Source organism: Xiphophorus maculatus, chromosome 22 (assembly GCF_002775205.1).
Source record: "Xiphophorus maculatus strain JP 163 A chromosome 22, X_maculatus-5.0-male, whole genome shotgun sequence".
Classification (NCBI taxonomy): Eukaryota; Metazoa; Chordata; class Actinopteri; order Cyprinodontiformes; family Poeciliidae; genus Xiphophorus; species Xiphophorus maculatus.
This window is the reverse complement of record NC_036464.1, coordinates 14771235-14785499: the sequence shown is the minus strand read 5'-3', so window position 1 is coordinate 14785499 and position 14265 is coordinate 14771235. Positions and strand designations below refer to the sequence as shown.

At 36.9% G+C, this 14265-nt stretch overlaps 1 protein-coding gene across 2 annotated transcripts in view; it reads left to right on the top strand.

Moving 5' to 3' along the window:
• The first annotated feature begins 3562 nt into the window (after nt 1-3562).
• Nucleotides 3563-14265, top strand: part of LOC102225447 (semaphorin-4G-like) — a 33091-nt gene continuing 22388 nt past the window's right edge. For both annotated transcript variants that reach the window (XR_002752142.1, XM_023327544.1), the window contains exons 1-2: nt 3563-3837; nt 10838-11121. Coding sequence is in view for 1 of the 2 variants with exons in the window: in XM_023327544.1 (XP_023183312.1) it covers nt 10992-11121 (130 nt within the window). In the remaining variant the exon portion in view is untranslated. The remainder of the gene's footprint in view (nt 3838-10837; nt 11122-14265) is intronic.

Here is a 14265-nt window from a genome sequence, read left to right as displayed (position 1 = left end):
TTCCTGATGGACTGTATGTTTGTGCAAATGAGAATTTAGGTAAATGTTGCCCTCTGCTGGAAAATACGTCCAGTTACTTTTTCAATAAGTCAAAGTCGGAAATCTCCAAACTTCTAACATTCAAATGGACATTTCTGCTTTACTTCAAAACTAAACTGAGCCACAAAGCTTGCATGGACCCTAATCAATCAACAAATCTAGCTGGGTATTTGACCACTTGATCAGAAAGCTAATTTAAATAAATTCACTATTTCCCTGCCACAGACTCTGGTTTTGGCATTACTTGCAGATTTTTAATGAAGTTACATCAGAAGAGTAAATCTAGCTTGTTTTATCTATTCAAAGATAAGTTTTTATATGTTTACATGGACTAAAGTTTTTTTTTTATTGGACATAATACTAATGTGTACTCAAGCATTAACTTGATTGAGGAGGTGATTTAACAATTCGCCGCTGTAAAAGGGACCGAAACAATCTTCAATTCTACTGCTAAGGTGTTAACTGAGTTTTTCTGAGTTTCCCATTGTTTAACGCATTGGTATGTCCAATAAGTGCTGCAATTTATATTATTTTATGCAAAGATAATCTATCTGTTCACTTGCTAAATTAATTAAGTGCCCATGCTAAATATGATATCCCTGTCCACTATGAACGTTTGATCAAAACTGAAAGAGCTTTCACCTTAGCAGGTCTCTGTTAATAGAATAGAATAGAATAGAATAGAATAGAATAGAATAGAATACAATAGAATAGAATACAATAGAATAGAATACAATAGAATAGAAGTACTTTATTCATCCCAGCAGGGAAATTACTTCGCAGAGACAAGACACAATAACAACTACCACTGAGTAGTAGTTGTAGATAAAATAAAAAAAATAAATAAAATGCTATAAATTGTAAAAATATGAAATGCTGTTAATATAACTTTAAAATGCTGATATGCTCAAAATAAACAATAATCTTACAAAAAAATATATTTGGTGCAAAAACATCTAATAGTCCTCAGAGCTTTATTCTGCTCAAATGAAATGACAAATTGGGTCTTTGAATGTTCATTTTCTATGTCTGCTCTTAGCAGGTGGCAGCATGGGACTGTTGGGGCCGATACAAGGGGACATATTCTAAACAACCAGGCACCTTTGCTTCTAAGATCAACTTAGTCATTAGTAAACCTAACATACATCATTTTTGAAAGAATGTAAACAGTCTGCTGAACCACACTGCAAAATCTAAAAGGAGAGCCATGCACACTAAACACAGAAGCCATGTTGCTGAGGTGACAGTACTTTGAAGGTCAATAACTGAACACATTTCTTTGGTGTGTGTGTGTGTGTAGGCGTGCTGGGGCGTGTGTGTATGTGTGTGCGTGCACTGAGTAAAATGAAAAAGCGCTGCACCCTGCCACGTAACTAATACTGCATATCTGTAGCATATAAACCTGCTCAGCATTACTTCTTTGAAGGCAGCAGTTGCCCTGGTAGCCAGCAACAGTGTTGCTCCTTTCTTCATCATGAGCTTCAACTAACTCTCTCAGTGGGGTCCCGTTTGGGTCTGCTTTTTGGTTAATGGAGCTGGAGGTCTGAAACATAATCCGAGACCTACACAAATCCCTTTCTGAATTGAAAAACAGCCTCACTGCTTGCCCAGGGAATGCTACAAACTCTATTCATTATTAATGTATACGTTCAGAATGGATTAAAAATTCTGTATGTGTGAGAGAAGAAACAGTATGCTTCAAGACAGCTGCCCTTGTGCGCTCTAATGATCAGAGTTTATGTTGGACTCTGAAGCAAAGCAACAGGGATCAATTTAGGACTTCATGAGGGAACGGAGGACCAGCAGGATTTACAAACACACAATCAAGTCTGACTTGAGAATTATGGCGCTAGTTTCCCTCACAGTCACATTTATTCATTTATCTTATTCAGTTATTTATCTTCAAAGAAATATTATATATCTAACAGTCACATTTATTCTATTGGCTGTTAGGTTACAACTTTTACATTAATCTCACTTATTGTGGAAATCAAAACGATATAATCATATTTTTACCCGAGGGATGCGGCAGATGAGGAGCCGCAGGTGGGTTTTTCATCCACATGACTTTAGATGAATGAGTCACACAAAAGCTACCAGACCCTGAAACAGCAAGAGTGAACTTGGAGTTATCTTTTGAGCACGTATTAGTCTCTCAAACACTGAAAAAGCAGTTGACCTTTAATTTGTTGTCAACAAACTTACAATTCAATTGTCTTTTAAAACCTTTGTATTTATTTTCCTGTCTGCTTTAGCCTCAGGGAGCCATAAATGATGGGTGTAGCTATTCCCCAGAACCACTTGTTCTCCGTTTGAAAATTCTGACTCATAACTCAGCAGCTTTAATGTTGCTATGAGCAAATAGAAAATAAATAAATAAATAAATAAATAAATAAATAAATAAATAAATAAATAAATGTAACAGTAAGTCATGCTTTGCATAATTGCAATAAATATCAATTAAATTTTCAGATTAAGTATATCAGTGGTTTAGGAACTGGGTGATGTGGCTCACCACCATTATAGTACAACCTCACCAGGAGGTGGTACGATGACATCATATAGTTATGAATTTACATGCCCTTTCATATGGAATGGATATAATATTGTTCTGTGAAAACTGTAAAATGCAAGAATTTATGGTGTAATACTGTGAAGCTGAACAATATCAGTATTTTCTTGAAAATACAGAATATGTCTGACTCCACCCTGTCAATTTACTGGCCTCTCCACCCAAACATTTATCTGGTTATGTTTTATTTTTACATTTTTGTATAAATATACTGAATTCTGTGTTAGTCCAGCTCTCTGTTATAAACATATGACAACTGCTCAGTAAAACTGTATAAATTTTGTTAAAGAGCTCAGTTGTAGTTTGCCTCGCCAAGGTTATCAGTCCCCTTCATCTGCCAAACCACTTTGAAAACTTTTTGGAGGCCTCCTTGATCTCAAGTTGCAAATCTTTAAAAAACTACATTGAAGCCATAACTACACTAAACAAAGATTCTTTAAAACGCACTTGATTCTGTTTGTGAAAGTACAAAAATAAGATTTATTTAGCTCATCTCTCACTAGAAAGGAAAGTTGCATCATGTGGACTAGTCCACCTTGGGCTCATTTATTGCACACTGACTGAATATACTTTAAAACAGTTTGTGATCTCTGAATTCTTTATTAAACTAATTTTAAAAACTTTTTTTAAAACTTTCTCAAAAATGACATCTATCTTGTGAATTGAAAAACAATTATACAAGAACCATCTCTGAAGTAAATCTCAATTTATCTAATAGACCACAATAATACTACTACTAGTCAAAGATTATTACTTCCAGAGTTTGAAATTTTCAGACACACTAAAATACTCCTAAATGGAATGGGTAAATGCATTCCATTTAATTACATAGATTAAATGCATTAATCTATGTAATTCTCAAAGTAAACGCTAGGGGTCAGTGTCTCACCACTAGGGGAGATAGGCTGCGTCCACCTTTATCACTTTTACCGCAACTCGCTGCGCTTCCTGCACCTGGTAATATTACCTTGGAAAGTAGGCTAGTAACCCATGAGGTTTCGCATAATAACATAACGTTTCATTGTTGAGAACAGGAAAAATAAAGGGCTTCAGAGGTTAATAGAAAGAAAGTGAAAAGAGGGCGGGACACCTGATGACGGTAGCCGAGCCGAGGAGCTGTTGAGTATTAGTCGCTGTTTGAGAGTGAGCGGCTAAAGTCCACTTCGATTATGACAAGCTGGAAACGGATAAATCCATTTTCTCGAGGAATCGGGACACGAATTTAGGTAAGATACACTAAATCTTACACGACAATAGTCTTATTCGGGGGGGTTCTGGTTTATTGTGGTACTTTAATTGTTACTCTGACAATTTCCTATCATGATCAAATTCTAGACACATTATTGTCATGTTTTTTTTCTTTATTTTCTTTTTTCCAAACAACATATAGGCTATTCTCTTGAATCGATGTGGAACAAGTATTTTATCTTGAGGGATATTAAATTGGCATAGGGTGACACCTCACTATATTCCCCGCAGTGTGTTTAAATTGCATGTCTGTATAATGAAAACATCCATTGACCCTTTGTGTCTCTCTCTGCATGACTGCGGTGTTAAGTAATCTAGACTTTTCAGGAGTGACTTTTAGTAATTTTACATTTCCCAGACCTATCTATGCAGGATCCACATATGAAGGAGACCGCTGAGAGCATGCACTGTAAACACACAAGGTGCAGGAGGAGCATAGATCTTTCAAAGTGTGTTACCCAGTCATCATCTGGACAGTGTCTTACATGCCAGCTAGTAATTAAGCTCCCAGAGAAGCGCTTGTAAACCAAATAAACTCCATTATCTACTCTTTAATGGAGATTCTTGGCTTGATTGATCAGCCTGGTAACATTTATAGAGCTGGTTTCCAACTCTTTTGTTATCTAGATGTTTGTTTGGACTCTTTCAGAGTCTTTAAGTTCTGAGTGAGTCAATATCCTGCAGTTTCTTCTTATTAGGAGTCCAAAGGGTCAGGCCTGATAAATACTGATGGCTAAAATAAATTCTGACTGTAACAAACATCTAGTTTCAAGTAGGAGTAAGTCATCCGGCTACATTGCCACTTGTAAACATGGTAAGGGCCCACATGAGATTTTAATACTGTGATAACCTTAACTAATGTTAGGGTATTTAAACAAGCAAACAACAAAAACAACTTAAATATGTAACCTAATCTAAAAATATTTTTAAAAGACGGAAGGGACGACTTTTTACGACTGAAGAAACTGAACATGTTTCTGAACATGTTTCTGCAGTTTCTTGTAGATGAAGAAACTATTAATTCTTCAGCTACAATAATAGATTTGTTACTGTTTTTTAAATAACGTAACTTAAAACATGTTGTTTGTTCTTTTACATTCATAGACCTAGGCACCAGAATAAAATTAGAATATTCACCTCCTAAAATTAGCTGTACTTTTGTGCAAAAGCTTGTGTATTGTCAGAGTATTATGCCTCTTGGTTTCCTTGCTCTTTATAGTTTACATTAGATAATTAATTAGTCAAGCTGTCTGCTCAGATTGCAAATCTGCAGTTGTCTGCTTGATAGACATGCTGCCCTATCTTGTTTGTTATATTTTTTTAAAACAACATTAAATAATTTTTGGAGCAATGTTCTTTCTGGTGAAGATATTTTATATTTCTCCAGCTCTCTAATTCAGAATTATTAGAAAGTCCTCAGAGGTCCTTCAGTGCAACATTTGTCAATAATTACTACTCTAAATTTCTGACCAATTACACAATATTTGACACCCCACAAGAACAATTTCTGCCCAGAATGTTTGTCATTGCTGCAAGAGTAAAATTATGTAATTTTGTTCTTGCAGCTTTGGGAAAGAGCATTCTGGTGAAGTATGTATGATGTTTCATATGTGACATTTCGTAAATTCAAATTCAGTCAAATTCAATATCCTTATGTATAGAAATTTAAGCATGCTTCAAATAAATTAATAACAATGAGTTATTCTGGTTTGATCAGGCGTCATAAGCCCATATTTCGTAATAGTCAAAGGACCCAAACTGGGATCAGAACTCCAATCAATGAGAATAGGAGGAGGAATAAAATCTTTAGTTATTTGCACTGTTGGCTGTCAGCAGGAAATCCCGGGCTCCTGCCGCATGAAGTTTGCATGTTCTCCATGAGCAGGCATGGGTACTCTTCGGGTACTCCAGCTTCCTCCCACCGTCCAAAAACATTTTAGGCCTACTGATTTCTCCAAGCTGTCCTTAGGACTGACTGTGTGCCAGACTAGAGACCTGCAGTCTACTCTGCCTCTTACTAACCAAGCACAAGAATAATGGGGTAAAGACCATTAATGAATGGATGGATATTAACATTTTTAGGACTCTTTGTCCTCACCATTTAGCAAAAATACTTAATAAACATTTATTCAAGAAAATGGCTGTGAAAAGGTTTGTTGAGAAATGTGAAATGGAAATAGGATGGGGTGAAATGTCAACATGTATGTGAGTGATCGGCAAAGGGGGGAATTAACCTGGAGTCATCTGGACTGTTTCAAGATAAAAGGATGTTGCTGATTAACGCAAAAACACCCAAGTCTGCATGTGGTCATTTAATATTTTTGCAAGTAAATAATTAGGGACCCTAACGCACCCTTTAGCTGTTTTATCTATCTTGTTTTTTTCTTTAGCTATAAATCATATCTGTAATACCTGACTATAAGATTATTATATTCACAGAAGATGCAGGTCCCTGTATGCCCTCAGAAATTATGAATTTAAGGCCAGCGACTCTTGATGTGTTTTTAGGCTGATATCACACCTGAAATAGAAAGAGAAGATTATTTCTGTTATATAAAACAGGAATAATCTTTTCTAAACAAATGATGGCAAACAGCATCTCAGTGAGAGAGCTTTGTCTTCAGCTAACCCTCTGTATCAGAATAACTCTAGTGTTGGAGATGGATGTACAGAGCTCAGTGTTTTATTCACCACTGCGCCTGTAAAACATGTAAAGCTGCAGAATTGTGAACAAGTACCGTTCAGTTCTGCTGGTTTTAAAGCCGTCTATCTATTGGTTGAAGCACAGCTCAGTAACTTTGACTGTAATCTTTTCTTTGCTTTGTTGCTCAGGCACATTCATGTATGCTGAGAAATTCAGCTTTATATGTTCTTTAGGATAAGTGGTGTCTGTTAAGGGAGCTGTCACCACCGTGCTCCGCTGTTTAAGTCCGTGGACACTTTATGGTTGCTTGACAAAATCATTTCTGTGAATGAATGTCACAGGACAGAGAGCATGTTGGGGGCTGAGATCAGCAGGTAGACAGCTTAGAAAGGTCATCTGGCTTCATGTTTTCTCACATTTTTGGCTTATTGCTTGGTTGCCAGTCTGCAAATTAAAGTTTCCTGAATTGTTGGGTTTCAGGCCACAAAGATGAAATCAGAAATATTTGACCATAGAGAGTGGTGAAAATTGAGTAATTGCTCTCTGCAATTTTATTTCCCGTTTTCTCTTTTCTGTTATTTTCAAATTTCATTTACCCATAAAGAACTGCTCTTCCTTATCAGGACCATTATAGGATGCTGATTGCCTGACTGCTTTTAGATCAAGACAATCTGTTTTACTGAGACCATGAAATAAGTGAATGATTAATAAAAGTGTCCCTGAATGCAACTTCTTCTGTTTTCTTGTTGTTGGCTTTTTTTAGATGACGCTCACACAAGATTGAGAAATCTTACAAATCATTACAGCTGACATCCATTGAGGGGATTTATGGCTGGAGTAACTGCTCCTCAGCAGAGTAAATTTGTAACATTAGTGAAATGGGAATACTTCCCAAATGCAGAAACTCATAAAAAGTAGCCGTACTTTTATAGATTAAGTTTGACATTCCACTTTTCTTGTTCTTAGGGGACCATAAGAAATCTAAAAGTCACATTTTTGAAGCCATCAACTTAAGTTTAATTTCCCGTCGGTTCTAAATTAACATCCTTTTGCAGAGATCAATAAGCCTTCACTGTAACGTCTCAGTTGATTTAATTTTTACTTCAGACATTCTGTGTTTATTACTCTAAGACATCTAAAGCTTGAGGGTCCGCTGGTTGAAGTGATTCTTCCTAGTGCCAATTATTAAAGCTGCTGAGCTTTTTATTACGGTACTTAAGATATTGTACATGTGGTGTTTGTTTTTCTTTGCAAAGCCGTCACAAACCCAAAGTGGAAGTTTTGCAAGGTGGTGAGACAATAAAATGGCAACATATGCAAGCAGAGCTAGCGTGTTTTTGAGGACATAATTTAAATTAATTTCCTGTTTTTTATTGTTGTTTTGCATTCTTGCCTTTATGTTCCTTTGGCAGTGAGTTTCACACAATAACATTGTCAAAACAGTACTGAATAAATGATTTACATTGCAAATAGAGCGTTTGCAAAATTGCAGTTGCAAAGGACTGCTTTGACATCTGGTTGGATGTAATCTTTTAAGTACTGTGCATCAACACTCTGCATCCTAAGAACTTTTTTCAACTGGCTTTGATGGACACACCATCACTATAATCAGCAATAGTCTCACAATGAAATGGTTTCCTGACATCATGCAATTCTAATTACAAATTCATTAGCAAATCAAATGTTAATAATGTTAAGTATAGCTATGTTTTTTTAGATTCTTACTGCATAAAAACATGAAAGTAAACATGATATTTAAATTACCACTCCAAATAAATATAGATAACATGATGTGACTGTTTCTATTTAGAACAGAAAAACAATAGTTGTTCTTATTGCTGCACAAAAACAGAATAATTATCACAGCTTTAATGTCTTTACCATATCTTTTTAACCTTGAGTTAATATTGAAAATAAAAATCTGCTAAAATTAGTCCAGTCAGAGAACTCCAGTGTAAATACCAGTGTAAATACATATTTAATAGTTATCATAATGATTACACTGGTCTCATCAATCCGTGGCCATGCTACTGGGAGTGATGAGAACCTGTCAAACACCTGAACATATCTTCTGCATGTCAGGAGGTGAGGATCTCTGACCTTTAAGAACCAAGCAGAATTTGAAAGCAGCAGCAGGGCTTGCTTGCAGCCTAACTGGTCTGCTCAGACTTGTAAGGTATGTTTCCTGTATTCTGCAGAGAGTGTTAAATATCACATGTAAAGGAGGAACAAAACTCACTTGCTTTATTTGGCATTTGTAGGCATGATATAACATCAGTATTGGCATCGGTATCAGTTAATGTACTGGTCTGTCTAACTGAAGCAGAGAAGCTATTCCAGTGGTGAAATCTTTATTTCACGGGTTAGGAAAATATATGTAATATTGATCAATGTTGGTTATTGGCTATAACAGCAATGTTGAATATTGATAGCAGCCTAAATTTTCCTTAGCTTGTTACAGGGAATATTATACCTTATTGTCATTCTGGTCTAATAAACTGATATTAACTTGGTAATTTGTTAGGCTTAATGTTTGGAACAAGACTTTACGGTTTGAGGTTTATCACGGATGTTGTCATAGTTTACCATCTGTAGTTAATTGTTTTTAGGTTTTGTGGCACTTGTTATGTTTACTCAGTTTGTTACATTTACTCAGACATTAAATCAGCATGAAGAGAAGGGGTGAATGTCCCAAGATTGGGAATTGAATCAAAGATGGGTACATTGAAGCATAAATATTTCCAAGGGTCTGAAGTTGTCTTTTTTGGAAACTTACAAGCTAAGTGTAGGAGCCTTCTTTCAGAGACCTTCAGCTAATTCCTACACAATGTTGGTGTGTAAATGAAGGCAGCTAACTTATAAGGAATCCTGATAATCCGCCAATCAATACTTTCCCAACAAAGCAGAGAGTTTTCTTCTATAAATACCCGCAGATCGCTGTTGCATCATCATATGGCTGGCTACTAATCTCAGTTTACTTTGGCTTGTCAAAGAGGTGGTTTAGTTTGACCTTCTGTTAAGAAGAAATGATACATTACCACAAAAAAACAAAAAAGCAAGAACAAGCTCCAAACCAAAGACATCACAGGTTTACTCCCTGTCCTTTCTACCTTTGGAAGTGATTTTTCTTGTTTAGGAATGTGATGATGCAACTTTTTCCCAAACGCAAAGTCTGACAGAGCCCATATTTTCTCTTTGTGACAATAAAACTCAAGTTTCTGATTCTTTGTATTGCTGTCACCATCACAGATATAGTGCATCGCTCTTGCTGCTGCATTATGCAACGTTAAAGCCAGTTGTCATGGTGTTAGCCTTGGAGAACTACAGAGACTTTCTGTAAAGGTGTAGTCACTGCCTCCACTACCAAGAACTTCACTTTTCAACCTGCTATATGTTTTTTCTTTTTATCTTTCTCATTTTTGATCAAAAGATTAATGCTGTGCCTGGTTTTGTGTCTGTGTGGTATATTAAGCAAAAACTCTGGACTCTTGGCTTGAAGGACTTAGACATGATTTGTTTGATGGAAAGTGCTGAAGAGTGTGGCTGTTTACATTGGGATCTGGGAGCAGTTAGTGTTGCTCTCTTTTACTGCTTAAAAGAGAGGCAGTAAATGAAAGAGAGATATTACCATTACTGCAAATAAGGTTGGACAAGGCTTGCGCTGCTCCTCAGAGTGTGTGCCAGTGTTTTCTCTCTGTCAGTCGGTGAGGGCACTGGTGCATGGGATACACACAAACAATTCATCCCTTTCCTCCTCTCGCTATCACATCTTCCACTGCTCCTGAACAGGGTCTTACCCTGCAGAAGCAACATTGGCATTCACGTCACAGCACACACACACACACACACACACACACACACACACACACACACACACACACACACACACACACACACACACACACACACACACACCCGTACACAATTCGAAGAGATGATCATATTTCACCATTCATCCACTCGTGGGTTTGTCTCCTCTAAGGTACGTGCACTGTTGAACTGGTTTCACCTCATATCGATCTAGATTACTCTTCTCTGCAGCTTAACCCTCAAGTTTAGGGTTGGGATGTTGGCGCATACATGTTTCTGTTTTCAGTTGTGTTTTTTTATTAAATTATGAGATTGCTGTTCTCTTAATCAATGCTCTGAGAGTTTGGAGCACATGATATGTTTTAATTGATCAAATGCACTTTCTATGTATTTCTTAGCACAACCTATGCATCAGCTCATTTGTTGTGACTGAACCCTGCTGCACCAACTTTTTCTCCCTATTTTGCCATTCTCAATCACAGACTATTAACTCCACTGTCTCTGTGTGTGTTTTACTATTTCAGGCTTCTTCCCTCCTTGCTTCTGCACACTGAAGGAACCCCGCAGTGAAGGAAAAGAGTAACAGCCCACGAGTGTTTGTCTGAAGAGGTGACAGTCTTTGTGCACACATCCGACCTGTTAAAGGAGAGCTTCTACCCTAAGAGACGCCCAGCAGAGATGCGGGGAGCTCACTTCATGGCAGCGATGCTCCTTTTGCTCACTTCATTGTGTGCAGTGGCGAATGGCTTTCCATTCAGAACGCCTCTGGACCTGGACGTGACTCCACGTGTCACCGTCCTGAACAGTGGTAAGGATGTCTGCTGAGATTTATATTCATGGTTTTTGCAATCTGAAAATATTCTCCAGAAAAATGTTTGAGAATATTCTGTGATTAGTATTTTACTGTAGTGTTTCCATCTCTCAGTGTGTTTCTTAGCTTGTCACCTGGCATAAACCAGTGTTAAATTTTCTCTGTGTGACAACCATGTGTAAAAACACCAATACCGATGTTAACTAATTTATTTAATCTGTTACATTAATATGTTGTTATTAGGAATGGACCAGTTACTGATACACCATAAATGTCAAAGATTTGACATTCAAATCTTTAATCTTACCATCCCTACGGTTCAAAGTCCTTTTTTATTAAACAATGCAGAAAGTCCCAGAGCGAGCCAGATTTCCTCTGTATATGGATTATAGAATAACACAGTGCTTCCCTTTACCCACCTGTTGCTCTGCGCCACGCATCACCTGGCATAAAAAGACGCTACACATTTTCCTGGCTTGCAAAGCATTAAATTTGATCTGTTTGGAGGTATTTTTGATTACAGTCTTGGCATAACTAAAGCAGCTCTACCCTTCACACTTATCCAGGTAATCTTGCTTTAAAGCTAGAGTTGGTAAGTTTCAAATGGCATGACTGTTAAGCAGCTGACTGCTGGCTCTTCCTCAGCTGATAGCCCATCTAATTAACCAGCCGATGTCAGGTTGTGTGCTTTACTCTGTAAAATGAAGACAAGCCTAGAAGTACATTTCTGCACAATAAGAAATTGAAAATCATTGAAATAATTGAATGGAATAGTTTGTGTTTGTTATCTTCGTTACAGTTAGCATGTGTGACTAACTTCTCATGTAACTTTCCTAGTTCTGTGCTGCTGTTAAGAAAAGCTCATGCTCATATATGTTTATTATCATCATTATTATGAGGACAAGGGTTGAGGAATATCAAACCATTTCCAATGCTTTTAAGTTTGCAACAATGTTCTTATACCAAAGGTGAATGTGAGCAAATGATGACCAAGGGTTTAAGACCATCTAAAATTTACCTAAAAGCTTTAATTTCTTTCATTTCTTTCCCCCCATTCAAAGTTTGAATAATATTGAATGCGACTTCGGGCTCAGTTAAATAATAAAAAACTTCATGCAAAATTTTAACAGTTAAAATTTTAATGTTTTGACCTTGTATTTTTAAGATTTTTTTTTTGCCGCTTCTTTCTTTCACACCTTAAAATGGCTCCATTCTTGTTTTTTTCTTTCCTTCTTTAACCATCTCAGTTATTCACTCCTGTGAATAAACATTGTATCTCTTCCTTTGACAGTAATGATTTTTTTACTCTTCTTGTGCTTAGTGGTGATAATTATTTACTTACCTTGTGAGCGATGGCATGTAGCCTGAGGTGCAGTGGAGACACAAGCAGATGTGTGAATTGCTTTCTCTTGGATCCCTGCAGAGGATCCAGGGTGTCTGACTTCGCTGAGAGTAGTCGAGAAGCACCGTAACCATGACAACTGTTGTAGTGTGGTGCAAAACGGCGGTATACAATTTTTATCTTAGGACATGTGTAAGGATGTGTGAATCGTTATAACAGGAGTTATTTTTTGATACTTTTTTTGAAAATTTCTTAATGCAACTTACAGAGTTTTTCAAGTGATCCCACTTGTTTCTAAACAGTTTTATTTCTTTGAATATTTCCCATTACTCCTCTTTATTTAAACCCCTCTTGGTGACTATGTGTAGCTCATTTTTATAGTTTGTGCTCGTTCAACCTTTCAACCCTCTTAAACAAATTCTTTTTAATCCATTCCTCTTGTCTGCTTAGATCTCTAAGTTAACATAAATATCCTTTTCTGTATTTTTTCCTTGGTGTCACCTTAGTTGTTGCTGACTGTTCTCCTTTCACTGTATTACGTTATTAAACTGATACTGTGCCTTGAAAAATAATTTATATTTCTCTAGCTTTCTTACATTTTGTTGCTTCCAAATCATAAATTTGAATGTGTGTTATTGTAACCTTTTGTAGCAGTTCAACACAAAGCAAATAACTTCAGCAGAAGTTGAACCCTGAACCTGCTCTCCCTTACATAACGGCAGACCCTAGATCGATATTAAAATGATATAGCTGTAACCAAATTCATGTTAGAATGGCCTAGTCAAAATCTAGATAAGTCTAATTGAGAATGTGTGAAAGTTACTTTTTGCTGTGTTTACATCTGCAAAACTGGCAGCTAATACCCTACAGACTTGCAGCTGTAATTGGAGTGAAGGTGATTTAACAAAATATCGACTCAGACTGGCTGAATACAAAGGCACCCCACATGTTTGAATGTATTATTATGCTTCCACTTGATAATAATGAGTGTTTTGCAATCTGCCACATCAAATCCAATTAAATAGAGTTCAGTGTTTGGCTACAATGCGACAAAATGTGAAAAAGTTCAAGGAGTATTAATCTTTTGCCCTTTACTAAAACTCTTTTTTCCCCTGATACCTTCAATACTTATTTTTTCTGCAATCTAAAACTAAGGCTTTCAAACATGAGTGGTTAGACAAATGATTTGTGCATACAAACATTTCAACTTCACCATTTTCTCTTCAAAAATGAACAAAAAAAATCATGTTAGGTGAAAATGTTTTAGGTTTATCAATTTAAATACATTTCCAACCATTTGGGTGATGGGGAGACTTTTAAATGGAGAAAAAAAACGCAAGAAAGCCTCTCCTAATTTAAACCTGTCAGGTGTTGTGATAATTTGCTCTGAGATTCATGGAAATGTCAGAAAGGTGAGCAGTAAACACGTCTGTTGGCAGAGCATGAGCTTGTGCGTTGTGCTGTCACGTCACAGTCCAATGCTTTGAAGTTCAATAAATGTGTGTGTGTGTGTGTTTGTATGCTTTGTGTGCACGTGCGTGTGTGTGTGTGTGTGTGTGTGTGTGTGTGTGTGTGTGTGTGTGTTTCCTTGAACGCAGTGTACTGCGCTGATCAGCTGAGGTCCCTCCAAGTGTTTGCTCAGTAAATAACATCACTGTGGCTCCTCTCTGTGACTGGCTCAAACCTCTTTGTTTCACAACCCGACTCAGACAGCCTTTTCTGCAATGCTCTTGTAAGCCAAAGCTAAAAATGTGCTTTTGGGACTTATTATTGTAAAGCAGCCCTGATAAATTTCTCTC